Raw genomic sequence first — 19,598 nt, forward strand, 5'->3', positions numbered from 1 at the left:
GCATACCACAAAAAAAAAAAAAAAAAAAAAAAAAAAAAAAAAATAATAATAATAATACAGAGGCTGGATATGAGTTAGAGGGAAGCCTTGTAACTGAGGGGTAGAGAACTTTCCTTTCCTGCATTCTCTCTGCCAGGGGTCGCCAAGGCACAAGCTGGCAAAGCTGGGCATTTAGTTAATGGCTTTTCCTTCATCCTTTTATCTACTTCCCCCAGGTAATCTCATTAGATTGCTCCCTTGGAGAGGAAACAGCCTCACTGTTAGGTAACATTTAGGTCATTTGACTCTTCAAATTATAATGCTAAATCTGCTAGAAAAGAAGAGACTAGGCTCCTGAAGAAGATATTAAGGCGACCTGTCCTTCTGCCGCCTTTTGTTTATATGAGAGATGGGAGGGGCCAACTTCAGGAAGGAATCTGAGGTCATCCCAGAAGCTTCTCTGATCCCAGTGGGCTTGGCCCATGACGTCCCCTGGTTCCAGGAATGGAGGATGTCACTTGGTCTATGAAATCTGAGTATCTTCAGCCAGATTTTAATTTTAAGTTAACCCTGGGGTATGACTCCTGCTCAAGATAACATTATACCCTCTCTCAGACAATTTGCATTAAGAAAGGGCTTCTGGTCCCGGGGAGCTGGCAGAGTGGCAGTGGCGGGGTTGAGAATAATTTGGCACAGAAGTCCTGGGAGATGTGGCCGGGGTTATGGAGAAAAGTATCCTGCTTCTCACCCTCCCCTCTGGGGGTCCCAGGATACACCTCCACCTATAGACCCAGCCCTCTTCTCCAGAGGAGGAGGAGAATCTCTCCCACCCTGGGAGGACATGGATGGCCAAGGCTTCAGTCCTTCCCCATCTCTGTGTCCACATTCCAGTTAGAAGCCCTGCTGTATTTGCATCCCCATTGGAATCACTGTTGAAATTGAATTTGTGCTTCCCAGGAACTAGCCAGCTGTGGATGGAGTAAGAAGGAGAAACATAGTCTCGCTCCCAACGTCGTGGCCTTTACCCGGAGGTTTAACCAGGTAAGAATGCCGCTTGCATGTGCCTGTGCAGATAGCGCTCTGTTGTCCCCCATGGGCTGGGAGCCCCTCCAGGCTTCAGTCTCAGGCACCTGACCCCAGGTCCAAACCCCCTTCCTAAGCCCCCACCTTCATCTGTGCTTTTTCACACAGCGGGTGGAATTGAACACATCTTTTCTGTGAACACATCTGTCATTTCGGTGCCTTCCAATTCCACTTAAGCTAAGGTTCGGGCACCTTAATGTGCCCTACAAGGTCCTGCGTGGTGGGTCTGGCTTCTGTCCACCTCTCCAGCCTCATCTCTTGTCTGTCCCCCCCACTCTGTGGGCTTCGGCCGTCCTGGCCTCCCACCTCTTTCCTGCTGCATCATATCTTGGTGTCATCAGGCCCCCATTCGTGCTGTCCTCCCTGTTCAGCTCCCAACCAGATCTCAGCGGGAATGTCACTCTCTCTAGGAGCCTCCCATGAATCTCAGCCTATATAAGATCTCCCCGTCATATGTCCCCTCAGTGCACCTGTACTTCTTCTCCATGTGGTTCTTTCCCCATCTGTCCTCATTCTGTGTAACTCTTTAGTCTCCATCTTCCTGGGCCATCTGCGGGCTCCACGAGGGCAGGAACCATGTCTATCTTGTTCATCACTGGGTCCCCCACCACCTTGCCCTATGTCAGGCGTATAATAGACCTTCAGGAAATATATGTAGAATGAATGAATGAGGTACTCAGGAAACACTTCTTGAATTGAATTTCTTTGAATTTCTGATGGCCTGGTCACTGGCTGCACGCATGCTACTACAAACCGACTTGGTCCAATCAGAACCTTTGCTCCAGGTAGGAAGCTCTGCATCCCCACCTAAAGGAATGATATCAGGGACTTGGACAAACTAAGTGGGGTGGGCTTCTGACTGCTCAGACAGACCTGCCAGAACATGATCTTCAGTAGAAAGTACCCTGCAAGACCCCTTTGAATAAACCAGAGCTCCAAATGGGGCTGTTGACAGCTTTTCCTCTTTCTTCTAGCTTTTCTGGTTTCAGATGAGGACAGGGCCCTCGAGGTTGCATAGTGTACGTGACTGGGGCTCTGGGTGTTGGGCCTGGGTTCCCTTTGGGCCTTCCTTCCAGCTGGGCTGTCCCGCTGGGAAATGCCGGGTCCTGCGCATCGCCATTACTCAGCTCTCTCCAGGCTTCTCCAGCCCCGGCTGGTTACCACTCTAAGCATACTGGGGGCCTCAGAGAGGCGCCAGCTTGTGTTCTGATGATCAAGGCCAGAGTTCACATTATTGTTGTTTTCTGAGATACAACAGGAACTAAGGAAGGCCTAGCCACATCTGTGGTAGGGACTGTACACCCTTTGTTTTGAAAAGAGAAATACTGAAGCCTTTTTTTTTTCTTCTTCTTTATTTTCAAAATCTTTTCCTTTTCAACTGAGCTTAGTCTTTTAAAAAAACCAGATGTGTACACAGTATCAGGGGATTCATAGTTTCCTTAGCAAAACTATTTGGCTGGGAGCCAGCTCAGTCCCACCTCTGATCAGCTACAGAGCTCCCGGAGGAGGGCCACTGGTGGCTCTGATGTAATCTGCTTTGCACGTGGAGGCCAGGTCAGCTTGGCAAAGGGCAGTGCAGCTTGTTCTGCAAACAGTTGTATTGTGTCCAGCTCAGACCAAGTGGGTGAAATGAGCCAGAAGTAAAGCTGCATTTTCCCAAACAGAATGCTCTGAGAAATGGTCTCCCTGCTGGCCTGTGAGCCACTTAAAGAGCAGCTCCTGGACACAGCCCTGGTAGCTCTGGTTTGAAAACTGGCCAGCGGCCAGTCCATCAGCCGCTGGGGCTGCTTTCCCTGAGATGAACTGATTGGCGTCTCTTCCTGGCAGACTTTCATGCGTGACAACAAAGCTGCTCATCAGACTCCAGATAAAGGCAAGCAGGTCACTTAACCTTCCTGAGCCTGTTTTCTTTATCTGCGAATGAGAATAATAATAGTACTCACTTTGCACAGTTGTTACGAAAATTAAATGAAGCGATATAGGTAGAGCTCTTAGCACTGTGTCTGTATGTAGTAGGCATCCAAACATTTTTTTCGGGAAAAAAGGGAAGATTAGCTGATTGGCAGGAGGTTGCGAGGGAATCTGAGGCTCCCTGTGGCCAAACCAAAAATCCAGCAGCCAGTGTTCTGGTCAGCCTCTGAGAACTTGCCTGCTTCTCCATGGGACCTGAGTCCCTTGGGATTTGTTTATAGGGTGGCTGAGATGGAAGAGCTTGGCCAAGTTCCCTAAGGGTCTGTTATGGGCCAGGCTTGTGTCTTGGCCCCAGGGTGTTCACCATAAAGCCAGAAGTTCTCAGTCTTTTTCCGATCACGGGTTCTTTTGAGAATCTGACAATATCACATATGAACCTGCCCTCAGATAAATACATAGATATATACATTTGCATTTAATTTGAGTGGGTTTGCTGCCTTCCCTGCCCACTGCCCCCCAGAGTCTGTACATGAACACTTTAGAGGTCTCTGGACAGCAGGCTGAGGAGCTGTGGTCGCATGGAATCAAACAGACCTGAGTTTGCACCTTAGCTCTACAACTTGTTGCCTGTATGATCTCGGGTTGTCTTTCAGCCTCTGACCTTCCTCATTTATAAAACAGGAAGAATCATTTCAAGTGATTTTTGAAGAATTAAATGAGAATCATGGATGTAAAGGGTTTAGCTCAGCACTTGACATATAGTAAACAAGTAATATCAGCCTTAAAAAGGGTGGTAGCGTAGTGGGAGCTACAGGCTGAAAGGAAGGTTAACTTTGGGCCTAAGTGCTGGCGGTAGGGTTGGGATAGTGTCCTGAAGATGAAGAATTAGGAAGAGATGGAGAGGGAATTCGGATGACTTGGTTCTAGTCCAGGCTCTGCTGTTAACCTGTTCTGAGGCCTTAGGCAAGTCCAAGTCTGGGTCTCAGGACCCTTATGTATTAGCAGAGATTGGACCGGGCAAAGGTTCCCAACACTTTGCCCTGGAGGACTGCTTTAACTTTTCTCATGGACTCATATATATATATATATATATATATATATATATATATATATATACACACACACACACACACACGTATGTAGTCCTCAATGACTGAAACCCCAGCTCAAACTCACCTTACTGGCTTATGTAACAACGTCCAGGGAGAGACTAGACTTCGCGTATTGCTAGGGGCCTTGGATGGTGCTGCTCTCTCCGCCTGGAGGTCCCTGGAGACGTTCAGGGAGGTGTTTTCTCTGTGCTGGCTCCCCTCAGGCAGCCTCCTCCTCTGTGGTTCCAAGATGACTGCCAACAGCTCATTGTGAGGGCAACCCCTGCAGAAAAGACCTTCCTCTTTTTCAGTAGCTCCATTTGATGTCCTGGAATACAGACTCTGGGGTTGATGGCCCTAGCTTGGGTCCCATCCTGTGCTTCGTGATCTCATCACCCTGACCAGGAAACAGGAGGCTCTGGCTGGCCAGGTCTCAGAAACAGGCCTTCCTGTGGAGGTAGGGTAGGGGGCCAAGGCTGCAGGGACTGAGATTGGAGGACTGGCAGTTCCTCAGGGAAAGTTGGTGCTCGGGCAGGAAGAGGCTGAGTGACGGCCAGAACCCCCCACAGACCCTCTTCCCGCTTGCACTCTTCCATCCAGCTCTGAGCTTTCTCCCCTGATCAGTCTGCTGATACCCCATCCACGCATCATTAGCCTAGTCACTGAATATTCCTGATCCCTCTTGGCTTTAATCAAGACTATTTAAATAACAGTTATTGAGCACTTAGGCTCAACTTACTGAGTTAGATACTGTGCTAAGCATTTAACCTGCATCATCGAATTCTGTTTTCACAAAACCCACTGAGGCCGATATTTTAAACCCGTTTTATGGATGAGGAAGCTGAGGTTCTGGAAAGTGAAGTAACTTGCTCAAAGCCACAGAGCTGGTGAGTTTCTTTACGAGGGGCCTCCCCATTTTTCTGAACATGACTCCAGTAGAACCCCCTGTTCTTCCAGACCTCATTTATCACAGGGCTGGGAGGCAGCGTTAGCATTTTCCCTTCCAAATGCTACCCCCAAACAGTTATTCTTTCCTCACGGTATAAGCCCTCTTTCATTTGAGGCTCATTACTTCTGGTTATATTCATTTATTTATTTAATAGACATTGACTGAACCTGGTACCGGGCTCTGTGCTAGGTTCAGGGGATCAGCAGTAAACTGGATGTAGCCCTTGCCATCATTAGCTCCTAGTCTGGTGGGGGAGACAGACGTGATGGAGGGGATTACAGTCCAGGGGAATCAGTGCTAGGGTGGGAAAACCAGAGGAGAGGTGTGGGCAGTAGGAAGGGAGGCCAGGAGACTGGACTGGAGTCTGTCCCGTTAATCTAGGTGAACGACAGAGACATAAAGTGGCCGGGCTCGAGAGAATATGAAGAGACCGAATGATAGCACTGGGTGATTGATTGGATTTGGAGGGAGATGACAGGGAGGAGCAAAGGAGGCCCCGCTTTGGTCCTTGGCAGCACCACTCTTTGAGATGGTGAGTACAGAGGAGGAGGAGCAGTTGTGAGAGAGGAGATGACAGAGAGGAGAGAGGTCTGGAGTTAGAGAGGTCTGGAGAGGTCTGGAGAGAGGTGTGAGTTCAACCATGCAGCAGGTAATTGGATACTTGCGTCTGGGAGTCAGGGGAAAGATCCAGCTTGAAGATGCAGATATTGGAGTCATCTGCATTTGAAGCCACAGGAGCAGATGAGATTACCCAGGGAGCAGCAGAGGCCCACGTGAGAGCCTCAGGGCTTATGGGAAGGGCAGAGGAGAAGGGGCTGAGAAAGAGCAGCCTGGGCATGAGAAGAACACCCAGAAAGGCTGGTGTCTTGGAAATCGGTGTCTCAAGGATAACGGGATGCTACAGAATGGGTCGTTTAAAAGGACTAAAAAAAGAGTCTTTTATGTTTAGTAGCACGGCGGTGCTAGACTCAGCAGGAGCTGTTTTGTGGGGATGTGAAATGGAAGCTGGGCTGTAGCAGCTTGAGCGGTAGATGTGAGGAAATGGAGAGAGCAGGTGTAGGCGATGCTTGAACAGTGGCTCTAAGGAGAAAGATGAGAAGAAGGGGGTGGCTGGAGGGGTTGAAGACGTTCAGGGAGGTGTTAATATTCCTTTTTTCTTTTCAGCAGAAAGAGCCGTGGGGGTGTACATGTTTTGAATGGAAAGAGCCAGTAGACCGGGAAAAATTACAGATGAGGAGAGAGAGGGAATACATAATGAAGTGAAGTCCCAGCGAAGGTGGGAGAGGCCGAGGCCTGGGACCTCCTCATCGTAAAAGGCGAGTCTGCAGAAAGGAAAGATACAGACACAGGTCTGCTTGTAGGTGTGGTGCAAGGAGGTTCACGGCTCCTCTTTCCTCAGTGAAATAGGAGGTGAAGGCGGGGAAGCAGGAGGAAAGCTTGAGGGGTTTTGGGGGAGCTTGAAAAAGCCACTCCAGGGGAAAGAGAAGGTTGACTATGGAAATATAGAAAGACTTGTGGGCAGAGCCGATGGACACAGAGATTGTGGCTTTTAAAGTAGCCCCAGGGCATGAGGGTAGATGTTTTCTCTAGTTGCACTTTGCAGCCTAAAGAGAGGGGCACCCTAAAGAGAGGGGCACAGGAGGGCAAGTGGTTGGATCCATCCATGATGAGCAAAGCAGATTTTTTGAAGGACCATGGGGCAAGGGACCTAAAAGTACTGGCTAAGAAGGGGCTGAAGTGACAAATGATAGGGGATCCATGTGCTCAAGAGGAAAAGGGCCACCAACGACTCCAAGGCGTGGTGAGAGGGAAGGATGGGCACAGCAGTGGGGCTCGGGTCAAGGAGCAGGTGAGGATTAGAAGGTTAAAGGTTGTGGCCCGAGACTGGAACTTCAGGTTTCTGATGCAGGGCAGTCCTGGGTAATTTGGAGAAGGGGGTGACTGGAGTGATAGGTGGGTAACAGTTGCTGAAGTGACCATGGTTGTTCACAGTGATGTTGATGTTACCCAAGGAATAAGGCAGGGTTTACTATGGAGAGGAAGGCAGTGGTCCAGATTCTGATCTGCTTGCTATCTCTAAAGTTTTACCTTTCCAGAATGTAAAAAAAAAAAAAAAAAAAAAAAAAAGGGACTCATATATATGTAGCCTTTTCTGACTGTCTTTTCACTTAGCCATATGCATTTAAGATTCATCCATGTCTTTATATGGCTTGATGGCTTTTTTATGAATACTGCTCATTGTATGGATTTACTAGTCTATCCATTCACCTTCTGAAGGACTTACAGTTTTGGTTTTTTGTTGTTGTTGTTGTTGTTGTTGTTGTTGTTGTTGTTGTATGCGGGCTGTGGCCTCTCCCGTTGCGGAGCACAGGCTCCGGACGCGCAGGCTCAGCGGCCACGGCTCACGGGCCCAGCCGCTCCGCGGCACGTGGGATCCTCCCAGACCGGGGCGCGAACCCGGTTCCCCTGCATCGGCAGGCGGACGCGCAACCACTGCGCCACCAGGGAAGCCCGGACTTACAGTTTTTGATGATTACGAATAAAACTGCTATAAACATATGCATGCTGTTTTATTTTTGGTGTGGACATAAGACTTCAAATAAACTGGGTAAATATCTAGGAGTACAGTTGCTGGATCGTGTCTGTACCATTTTGCATTCCCACCAGCAAAGAGTGAAAGTTTGTGTTGCTTCAGGAAGAAATAAAACTGTCTTTATTCACAGATGACATGATGGTCTATACAGAAAATCTCAAAGAAATCTATTTTTAAAACTCCTAGAACTAATAAGGGAGTATAGCAAGGTTGCAGGGCACAAGATCAATATATGAAAGCTTTCCTATATACCAGCAATGAAGAATTGGAACTTGAAATTTAAAAAAAACACACACCACTTACAGTAGCACACACATACTCAAGAAATACTTAGGTATATATCTAACAAAGTATGTACAGGTTCTATATGTGGAAAACTATAAAACACTGATGAAAGAAATCAAAGTAGATTGAAATAGAGAGGGATTCCATCTTCATGTATTAGAAGACTAATTATTAAGATGTCAGTTCTTCCCAGCTTGATCTATAGATTCAGTTCAATCCTAATTAAAATCCCAGAAAGCTATTTTATAAATATCAACAAACTGATTCTAAAGTTTATATGGAAAGGCTAAAGATGTAGAATAACCAGCACAATACTGAAAAAGAATGAAGTTGGAGGTCTCACTCTACCTGATTTCAAGACTGATTGTAAAGCTATAATAATCAAGACAGCTTGGTATTGGCAAAAGAATAGATGTCTAGGATTATGAAACAGAATAGAGAGCCCAGAAATAGACCCAGACAAATATAGTCAACTGACCTTTGACAAATGCATGAGGGCATTCAGTGGAGAAAGAGTAATTTCTTCAACAAATGGTGCTGGAACAATTGGAACTGTTTTTGTGTATGTGAAAAAATGAACCTAGACACAAGAGTTTAGGCCTTTCATAAAAATTAACTCAAAATTGATCATAGACCTAAATGTAAAAGACAAAACTATAAAACTTCTAAAAGAAAACAGAAGAAAACCCTACATGACCTTTGGTGATGAGTTATTAGATATAACACCAAAGCACAATCCATGAAAGAAAAAATTGGTAAGTTGGACTTCATTAAAATCTTCTATTCTGCAAAAGACATTTTTTAAGAGAATTAAAAGACAAAGCACGACTGGGAAAAATATTTGCAAAACACATATCTGATAAAAGACTTGAATCCAAAGTATATTCTTAATACTTAGCAATAAGAAAACAACCCAATTAGGGACTTCACTGGCAGTCCAGTGGTTATGAGTTCGCCTTCCAATGCAGGGGGTACAGATTTGATCCCTGGTCTGGGAGCTAAGATCCCACATGCCTCCTGGCCAAAAAAAAACAAAACATAAAACAGAAGCAATATTGTAACAAATTCAATAAAGACCTTAAAAATGGTCCACATCAAAAAAAAAAAATCTTAAAAAAGAAAACAACCAATTAAAAAACAGGCCAGGGACTTCCATGGTGGTGCAGTGGTTAAGAATCCACCTGCCAGTGCAGGGGACACGGGTTCAATCCCTGGTCCAGGAAGATCCCACATGCTGCGGAGCAACTAAGCCCATGAGCCACAACTACTGAGCCTGTGCTCTAGAGTCCGCGAGCCACAACTACTGAGCCGACACGCTGCAACTACTGAGCCGACACGCTGCAACTACTGAAGCCTGCGCGCCTCGAGCCTGTGCTCTGCAACAAGAGAAGCCACCCGACTGAGAAGCCCACGCACAGCAACAAAGACCCAACGCAGCCAAAAAAAAAAAAAAAAAAAAAACAGGCCAAATATCTGAATAAGTACTTTACCAAAGAGATGTAACCAAGGGCAAATAAATGTGAAAAGATGCTCACCATTATTGGCCATCAGGGAAAGGCAAACACTACGCACCTATTAGAATGGCTAAAAAAAAAAAAAACACAAAAAAAACAACCCAAAACAAACAAACAAAAAACCTCACCAAACCTGACAATACCAATTGTTGGCAAGTAATTGGAGCAACACAAACTCATTTGTTGCTGGTGGGAATGAAAAATGGTATGATCCAGCAATTGAACTCCTCAATATTTATACAGTTTATTTGAAATCTTACATCTACACACATACACATATTCACACACACAGATACACAAATAACACACAAATATTTATAGCAGCTTTATTTATAATAGTCAAATACTGAAAGTAACTAGGATGTCGTTCAATAGGTGAAAGGATAGGCAAACTGGTAAATTCATACAATGGAATAGTATTCATCCGAAAAAAAAAAAGAATAAGCCATCAAGCCACATAAAGACATGGATGAATCTTAAATACATATTGCTAAGTGAAAGAAGCCAGTCTGAAAAGGCAACATAAGTGTGATTACCTCCCCCACTTTTTTTTTGACGTTCTGGAAAATGCTGAAAAAAATTCTGGAAAGGTAAAATTATAGAGATGGTAAACAGATGAGTGGCTGCCAGAGGTGTGAGAAGGGGAGAGCTTTGAGTAGGTGAAGAACAGGGGATTTTTCAGGGTGGTGAAACTATTCCGTATGATACTATAATGTTGGATACATGCCACTGTGCATTTGTGAAAACCCATAGAACTTTACAGCACTAAGAGTAAACCTCTTAGTGCTAAATATGCAAATTTTAATCATTGTGGAGATTAAGGGGTCCTAGGATGGAATGTAGAACATAACAAGCGAACCTAACTGGATTATAAATGTATGAAACAACCTCCCTGAGAAGGGTGAGGGGAAAAGGTGCTGGCCTAAGTAACTTTGGAAATGAGGGAGCCTGAAAGACTAAAGACAAAAGGAACTGTATATAAGCACTGTACTCTGATCAAGTTGTTTCCCAGGGGCGGATGGGTAACAATTCTGGAGCCATTATGCATGAACACTGGAATTGAACAATTAAGGAAATGGGTGGCAGATGGTGGGACCCAGGTTTCTCCCACCTGTTGTAGTGGGAAGTTGTAGACAAGCAAGGGGAGGCTAGAATGATCCATATGGTAATGGATTGGAGGTGGAGACATTAGTAGGAAGTCATATTTAGCTTAATATAGATACAGATGGTTACATATAGAAATATTTATAGGTATGTATATATACAAGAGTTAGGGTACACACACACACACACATTTCCTTGCTCTGCATCTGAGAGGACCTAGAAACAGTGATACCTAAGTAGCACAAGCACACGTAGCTCCCAGATCTTGGTTTCTAATACCATTATCTAATAAAAGGAACCAAGGGGCACTTCCCTGCTGGTCCAGGGAGTAAGACTCTGTGCTCCCAATGCAGGGGGCCCGGGTTCGATCCCTGGTTGGATGCCTGGTCGGGGAACTAGATCCCGCATGCATGCCACAGCTAAGAAGTCTGCGTGCTGCAATGAAGATCCCACATGCTGCAACTAAGACCCAGCCGGCGCAGCCAAAATAAATAAGTAAATAAATAAATAAAATATTTTTAAAGAAAGGAACCAAGGCTCCTTGGAGAAATGGCTGGTTTCGGACTGGGACAAGAAATGTACAGGATGAGGCTGTGGCATCTTGTAGTTCCAGAAAGTAAGGAAGTGCTCAAACCAACCAACCAAACAATGCTGGGGGCACGTCGAAGCCAGCTCTCAGTGGCCAAAGCTGGAACAATTTGAGTAAGGAAATAAATAACATAGTATTGGATCAGAACCCCAAAGTATAAAATAAATATCCATGAGTCCATTCTGATGTAAACAAATGATGGAATAAATAAATGGGGGAAAAATAAATAAATAAATAAATAAATGGGGGAGACTAGACAAACCTCCTATGCAGAAGAATTCCTGATAATCTATGTAGATATTTTGCCCTCAAGAAGGTGGAGCACAACTGCCTCCTTCCTTCCATAGCGACTTCCTTCCAAAGTTTGAGGTGATAGTATTATTTATGCAACCAGTTCCCTATTGATGGGCGTATTCTTTTGCTTTATAAACAGTGCTTCAGTGAACCCTTGTATGTGTATCACTCTACATTTCTGTATTTTTGTAAGATAAATATTCCAGGGAGAATATAACTTTTAACAGCTTGAAAGATATATTCAAGTGGTTCTTCAAAATGGTCCTGTGAATTTATACCCCTGCAAACAGTGAAACAGTGTATGAGTATCAGTTTCTCCACACTCTTGGCACACTGTATGACTCACAAAGGGGTAATGTATTCTCTTTAATATAAACACCTTTTACTAATCAAGAGTCAGAGGACAGGTGTAACAATAGAAAGGTGGATGAAGGAATTGAACACGTAATTCACAGGCAAGTAATACAAATGGCCTATAAATATTTGCAACAAAAAACTGAAAAAACTTGCAAAAAAATGTTAACTGAGGAGTCATGAAAGAAATGTAAAATAGAAACAGTGAGACATTAGTTTGTCCACTAGGTTAGTAAAGAAAAAAAGAGCTGTAATAACTGGTATTAGCCTGCTCCAATTTTTATGGATCAACAAATAAAGCTTTTGGAGGCCAAGTTTTTTGTTTTTTGTTTTTTTGTTTTTGTTTTTGTTTTTGTTTTGCGGTACGCGGGCCTCTCACTGCTGTGGTCTCTCCCGTTGCGGAGCACAGGCTCCGGACGTGCAGGCTCAGCGGCCATGGCTCACGGGCCCAGCCACTCCGCGGCATGTGGAATCTTCCCGGACCGGGGCACGAACCCGTGTGCCCTGCATCGGCAGGCGGACGCTCAACCACTGTGCCAGCCATGATCACCAGCTGCCTTTTAATACAGTGATGTCTGGACTCGCAGTGCCTGGAGCACACAGTAAGGGCTTCGTGCAAGTCTGCTGAAGTGAACTGATCCAGAGTTGCCTCTGAACACCACCTGAGTCAACTCTGCCACGTTCCATAATTATGCTTTAAATAGGTGTGATTTTTTTTGACACATAAGAATCTATTAAATTATACATATAAACTATCACACTTGAGATTTATGTGGCATAAAAGTGTGCATGTATTAAAATATAAGGTTTATGGGCATATCACCTAGAAAAAATCTTGCTATATGGAAAATCTTTCTTCCATAACTGGCTAGTAACATTTGAGTCTGAACCTAATTTTAGGCAATTCCTTGGAAAAAATGATTCTATGGAAACCCAGGCATGTCCTGGAGGCAACCACAGATAATTACACAGAGAAAACTTTTCTATAATATTCCTGCTTAATATAAGAAGCTAAATTTTGATTCTTGGCGATTTAATCTTTTCTTGTTTTCTCATTGAAAAGTGACAGTATTTCAGTAAAGGGAAGACATTTGGTTGCAGCAGTAAACATGCTTTGATAACTCTGGACTATCCTTAACTATTTTAGTCTTTGTAAAATTTAGAGGTTTTAGATGCTTAGCCTTCCTTTTCATTCCACGTCTCCCCCATTCTCTGCCCATCTCTCCTCCTTTCTTTGCAGTGCTGTCATTGCACTCTTGGGCATCCGTGTTTCACATAGAGCTGCTGTTATAGTCATGAAACATAAACAGGAAAGCAAACCACTGCCCAGTGTTTCTTAGCATGAAGCTCCTCTTGTTTCATTGAGGCATCATGTGAGTCAACTAGACACTGGTGGATGACTTTCTTGTTCCCACCAAAAGACTCAGGGGCTCGAGGATGGTCAAGTGTGAATGATATTCGGAACCAAAAGTACCAGTATATCCTTTTGGCATATGTTGTCTCCAAAAAAACATGCCCTTGGGCTTCCCTGGTGGCGCAGTGGTTGAGAGTCCGTCCGCCTGCCGATGCAGGGGACGCGGGTTCGTGCCCCGGTCCGGGAGGAGGATCCCACATGCCTCGGAGCGGCTGGGCCCGTGAGCCATGGCCGCTGAGCCTGCGCGTCCGGAGCCTGTGCTCCGCAACGGGAGAGGCCACAACAGTGAGAGGCCCGCGTACCGCAAAAAAAAAAAAAAAAAAGAAAAAAAGAGAAAAAGAAAAACATGCCTTTTTACCTGCATTGCTTTACAGAACTTTGAGAGATGTTTTGGGTTTTTTTTGAGGTACGCGGGCCTCTCACTGTTGTGGCCTCTCCCGTTGCGGAGCACAGGCTCCGGACGCGCAGGCTCAGCGGCCATGGCTCACGGGCCCAGCCGCTCCGAGGCATGTGGGATCCTCCTCCCGGACCGGGGCACGAACCCGCGTCCCCTGCATCGGCAGGCGGACGGACTCTCAACCACTGCGCCACCAGGGAAGCCCTAGAGATGTTTTTGTATCACTTAAATTATTGGGCAAGCCTCTCCTAGAAAATGAAATTTGTTATAATTGTGCGAATATAGGTGAGTCCTTCTTGCCTTGGGTCTGGCTGGGGATATGGATCTCATAGGTGGTACTGCCAGCATGCATATCCCTTTGTCTGGCCATTTGTCCATCTGTCCATCCATCCATCCGTCTCCCCATAACTGGGATCCTTCTGAGCAGAAATCCTGTCTGATACATCTCAAAATTTCCTGAAGCACCTCAGGGAGACCCATATGTCGATGGAGGCCCAATAAGTCCCCTGGCTAATAATGGGAGTACTTATTTCTCGCAGCACCACTATGCGCGTTGGAGAGCTGGTGCTGGCGGCATGGGACCCACTTGTAGGCTTGGGTGTCATAAAGGAACCCTCAACCTCCTGCAACCCTAGGGTTTGCTCTCTCAGTCTCCCAGCCTCTTAGAAATCCCATAGAAGTAGTGGGCGGGGTAACTTGGTTGGTCCGGCATTTAACAACTTCTCTGGTGTGTGTGTGTGTGTCTGTGTGTGTCTGTGTTTGACTCTACAGGTCAGTTTTTGGGTTGTACGAGAAATTCTAACAGCACAGACTTTAAAAATAAGGGCAGAAATCCTGAGCCATTTTGTGAAAATAGCCAAGGTAAGCTGTTTTATTATTACTTTTCCCCTTCCTTTCCTTTCTTTTTTATCGCACAAAGGTGTTTCCTCGGTACTTTGGGAGCCGATTTGCTCTGGACGAGCCGGGCAGGGTTCAGACACGGGGCTCTGACCCAGCTTCCCCAGGCAGAGGCAGCTGTGGGACCAGCCTGGCTGCTTGCTCAGCCTCCCAGCCGCTGTGCACGCACAGGCAGGTGCCCTCCGCCCTGTGGTTTTGGCAGCCAACCATTCTTTATAGATGGCCTTTCACAGACTCTCCACGAGGCCCCAGCGGCTACCTCTGGGATCCATTCATCCTCCTCTTCAGATTTAGCCAGTGCTGGGGGTTGATGGCTTTTAGTTAGCATCGGAGGTTGTGACACCGTCACATCCTGCACGGTTTGTTCGCGGTCGGCAGAGCTCACCCCACCCCATCTTGAGCTTGAGGCCCGGGCCCTGCTGCCCCGACCCCACCCCCTGGGCCTGCCCTGGTAGGGTCGGTCCTTGCCGGTTATTGGGCACCAGGCTCACGTCTTTACCCCACTTTCCCCTCCTCTTCCCTCATCTCTGCCAGCCCAGGCTGTGATCCCACGGGCCTTCCGGGACCACTCTCATCTTTACACAGTCCTGCCAGCCCCTCCCAGTCCACTGCTCCCCACCGCGGGGCTCGCCTGACTCAGCAGAGCGCCGTCCTGTCTGTTTACTGCCCGCTTTGTGTGTGCGTGTTGTCTTCCCACCCAGGTCCTGGGCCAGCTCACCCTCACTGCGGCCCCTCTCTGGCCAGGCGCCATAGCTGCTGCTTTACAGAAATGATTGCATTTGATGCTTACATTATTATTATCCCATTTCCAGAGGAGGAAGGGGAGGCTTAGAGAGGTGGGTGTCCACGCCCAGGCCCCACGGTCAGTCGGAGCGTGTCTCTCTGCCTTCAGGGCAGCTGCTCTCCTGCCCCTCACAGCAAGGTTGTGTTCATCCAGCTCTAAGTATGTTAGGGGCATGGACGCTTTTACATCCTGTGCATTCTGAAGTGCCTGGAACTGTTGCTGGGCTTAATGATACTTGCTGCTCTCGGTGAATTCGTGCTGGGCCACGAGAGAAAGTGGGATGAAGTTCCAGCCCACCTGGTGCTTTCAGTTTGGAAGTTTCCAGTCCCCACCCAAGGGATCCAGAACGATTCCTCCTTAAGCCCTGCCATCTTCCGATGGTGGATCATCATGCTGGCGCTGTGCCCTGGCTATGTTCTTGTTCAAGCCTCCTCCTTTCTCTGGGCCTTGGTTTCCCATCTATAAAATGGGAAAGGGGTGGATTAGATAATCTCCCAGAGAACCTTCACCTCTAAAAGAAATTCTGTGACAGGCATAGCCATTCAGATACAAAGGATGAAATTCAGCTCACTCAGAGAATCTATTATTACACATAGCAAACGATTAGGGAATATTACGAGATGTATGAAATGCAGTATTAACTTTTGTGGTAAGGGAGAAGTCTCCAGGTAGGAACAGAGCCATGAGGACTAGGCATAAGGGCTTTTTGTGGATTTGTTCATTTTACTAAGCCCTGCTCTGTGCTGTACTAGGTCCTAGGGATATGATGGTAGATACCGCTTCATCCCGGCTCTCAGGGAACACACGGTCCAGGGTGAGAGAGGGGCAAGTGCAAGAGAATACAGTCCAGTGGGCTGAGGAAATGCACAGGCTGCTGTGGGAACACGCAGGTGGGGTGGGGTTGGGGACAAGTCTTCCTGACAAAGAACAAGCAGTGCACACTGCACTGTCCACTCTCCCGGGTGCCAGGCACTGGTCTAGCAGTTTACGTGCACCGTCCCACGCAGCAGAGGTGCTGTGATTACCTTCCTCATTTTAAATATGAAGATGGCCAGGCTCAGAAAGCTTAGGTAACTTGCCACAGGACACACCAGTAGTGGGAACCGGGGTTGGAACCAGGCCTCTTGGTTCCGTGGAGCCTGCCGGCTACACAACTTTCACTGACTCCTGGGAGTGAGAAATGGGACCCGGGTCCTGTTGGCAGGTTTCCCTCAGCATAAAACCAAGAGCAGAGCAATTACATTTTTCTGTGCTCACCCTCACCTGTGTCTCCTTCTGTTGCCCTCCGTGGTAAGGAACTTGTCTGAGATGGAATTAAATCCAAATGTTCTCACTAATTTGGGGTCTGGTTCAGAGAAGCATGGTCAAGTGGCTGGGAAGCTGGAGCTCTGTGCTGCCAGCTGAGGGGTCGTGCAGATTGATAACATCTTTCCTCAGCCTCCCGCTTCCGGGTGTGAAGGTAATCGCAGTAGACCCATGTTGATATTGTTGGCGCAGTGGAGGTTTCAGTTTACAAAGGCCTGCTGGGACAGTTCAGATTCATCTAAACAAAGAACAGAAAGGACATTATCAAACCTCATCCCGAGCCATGTTTCTGTCCAGCAGCCAGACTAGTCAGCTTACGAAATTTTGCAAATGTTTCAGATGCAGGCTCACCTTTTGACAATCTGAAAGAAAAAGAGCATATGGTTTCTGTGAACTTCCTAGAACTGTATTTTCTACATGAGATATTTTTAAGTGTAATTGAATTTCATAAATATGACAATATTTGGTAACACTTGAGCATGTTTTTGTTCTGTTGTTTATAGCATCAAAATAATCTATTCCATATCTTTTTTTTTCAGAAACTTCTAGAACTCAACAACCTTCATTCTCTCATGTCTGTGGTGTCAGCATTACAAAGTGCACCCATCTTCAGGCTGACAAAAACCTGGGCTGTAAGTTAATCTTCCTAAGTCTGTTCCTTTGGTTTGGGCCGTCCTTTCTTTGGTGAAGTTCTCTACTCCTTAAGCCCCAGAAGTCTTTCTCGGTCTGCCCTTTGCCAATGACGGAGGATGACTGTGGGTTAATGAAGTGTCCCCTGGCCACTCTCTCTCCTTCAGTGACCTCAGCCCCATTTGGGGACAGGGAAGCTGTGAGGAAGCCGGCGTGACTGGGGACCCTTCTGGACCCGACAACATCATGTATGATGGCGGGGTCAGTGGCATGACGTCTGCCCTCCACTCCAAACTGCCCCTGGGAAGCCTTGCAGTTGTGCTGGGCTGCTGGCTGTACAGCTAAGAGTTTCTTTGGAGGAACCTGTGACCCTCATGTAGGGAAAAATAATTTTATTTTTCCTGAAGGCCATGGATAATTTCAGCTCAGAGGTGGAGTCTGATAGTTATATAATTGAGTCTGTAGGAAAGTTTTTCTGCTGTAAAAGTACTTTAAAAATATCTCAGACCTCTTTATCCTCCTTAACTTGGCACTGCGCCTGACGGGGGAAGTCATTGCTATTTCCATCACTCATTAGCATTCACCTCCTGGCCCGCCTGGTCTGGGGTCTCTCACAGCCACACAGCCCAAGCCTTTCAAGACCTGTTTATGTCCCACAGAACTGAAGGAAACTGTATGGAGTTGTCAGCATTGCTTCTGCAACTAACTCACTTCCGAACTTCTTTCTGCCAGTCTGCGGGGCTGGGCTCTGTTTCAGACTTGGCTAGTTCAGGGGCCTTTAAAATACTTAGGGATTATGTTGTAGGTTGTCAGAAGTGAGCCTTGTTTCTTTAAATTGCAATTTTCCATAGATCAAGCCATAGCAAAGTGGAGTGAGAGGTTTTAGCCTGGAGTCAAAAGACTGGGTCTGCATTCAGGCACCGTCTGTGCAGAGGTATTCTGTGGGACTCGTCTCCTCGTATCTACTTAGGGAGGTTGGCCTGGGTCTGTGGTTCTCCATTAGTGCTTTGTGGAGCCCAGGGGTTCTTTGGAGCTGACTTGGGGCCAGCAGGGGCTGGGGGAGAGGACGGAGGGCACCAAGCAGACCTCTAGAGCACGGTTTCCGCCAGAGCAGCTCTGTTTGCATCAGTTTTATGTCCTGAGCTTCTGGGTGAACTTCAGTTGAGCAGTGGCTTTGGAGGTCAAAGCAAGTTTGGAAGCCACTGGTCTCTGTGGTTGCTGCCAGCCCTATGATTCCCTGAGTCCATCTGAGCCATGAGGCTTTTTTCGAAAGTTGCTTGGAGGTTCTTTTTCAAATGAATTTTCCATCATTTAGATGCTGCTATTGTTTCTTGGACTGCTGGGAGCTCTGTGTGGGCCCAGAAGAAGGAGTGATGAATCTCACGGTACACAGACCTTACTGTCAGTAACACAGGGACTCTCGGTGACCCCGTAAGTGGCACAGTCAGTGAGGGCAGCAGGGAGTCAGCATGAGGGGCCTGCACAGAGATGCCACCCACTCAGGGATGGGCAGGGCCCATCCACGGAGCTTTGGCCAGAGTTCTCCGCAGGATGCTGTGACTTGCCCAGGATGGTGGGGCAGCATTGGGCCAGAACAACATCCAGGACTACTCCATGTGGCTTGGCAGAGTCCTGTGCCAGGGTGGCCAGACCATCACTGCCATTGATGGGTCTTTGCTGCAATGAAGATAAATCTCCCACAGCTCCTCAGAGAGCCTGGAATGAAATATCCACCCAGGACCCATTTGAAAGCATGAGCTTCCTCACCTAACTCCCTTCCAGGCCATGTGGGTCAGCTGTTCTTCCTTACAGATTTGCCAGGCGCTGCTCTAAAAGCTTTCCCTATATTAACTCATTTCCTCTTTTTTTAAAAAAAATACATTTATTTATTTATTTACTTATTTATTTGGTTGTGCCAGGTCTTAGTCGCGGGGGCGGGCTCCTTAGTTGCAGCTCGCCAGCTCCTTAGTTGTGGCACGTGAACTCTTAGTTGCAGCATGCATGTGGGATCTAGTTCCCTGAGCAGGGATCACATCTGGGCCCCCTGCGTTGGGAGCGCAGAGTCTGAACCACTGCGCCACCCAGGAAGTCCCCTCGTTTCCTCTTGACAGCTACCCACCATCAAGAGGAGGCACAGAGAGGTGGGATGGCTTGTGCAGGGTTCCCCAGCTAAGAGGCAGAGCGGGAATCAAACCGGGGCAGTCTGGCTCCGGAGCCCCCGTGCTTACCTGCCACACCCCACGGAGCTCAACAAGGACAGTTCCAGTGATGCCTTGTCAGTCAAAACAAGAGAGCCGGGGCTTCCCTGGTGGCGCAGTGGTTGAGAGTCCGCCTGCCAATGCAGGGGACACGGGTTCGTGCCCCGGTCCGGGAAGATCCCACATGCCGCGGAGCGGCTGGGCCCGTGAGCCATGGCCGCTGAGCC

General features: G+C 47.1%; 1 protein-coding gene across 2 annotated transcripts in view; it reads left to right on the forward strand.

The window, feature by feature from the left end:
• The window catches only part of RALGPS1 (Ral GEF with PH domain and SH3 binding motif 1), a 104,643-nt gene that overhangs the window by 59,170 nt on the left and 25,875 nt on the right, over positions 1–19,598 (forward strand). For both annotated transcript variants that reach the window (XM_028493509.2, XM_028493507.2), the window contains exons 5-7: positions 937–1,020; positions 14,329–14,418; positions 17,083–17,175. In XM_028493509.2, coding sequence (XP_028349310.1) covers positions 937–1,020; positions 14,329–14,418; positions 17,083–17,175 — 267 coding nt within the window. The remainder of the gene's footprint in view (positions 1–936; positions 1,021–14,328; positions 14,419–17,082; positions 17,176–19,598) is intronic.

The sequence above is a fragment of the Physeter macrocephalus genome, chromosome 9, assembly GCF_002837175.3.
Source record: "Physeter macrocephalus isolate SW-GA chromosome 9, ASM283717v5, whole genome shotgun sequence".
NCBI classification, from domain to species: domain Eukaryota; kingdom Metazoa; phylum Chordata; class Mammalia; order Artiodactyla; family Physeteridae; genus Physeter; species Physeter macrocephalus.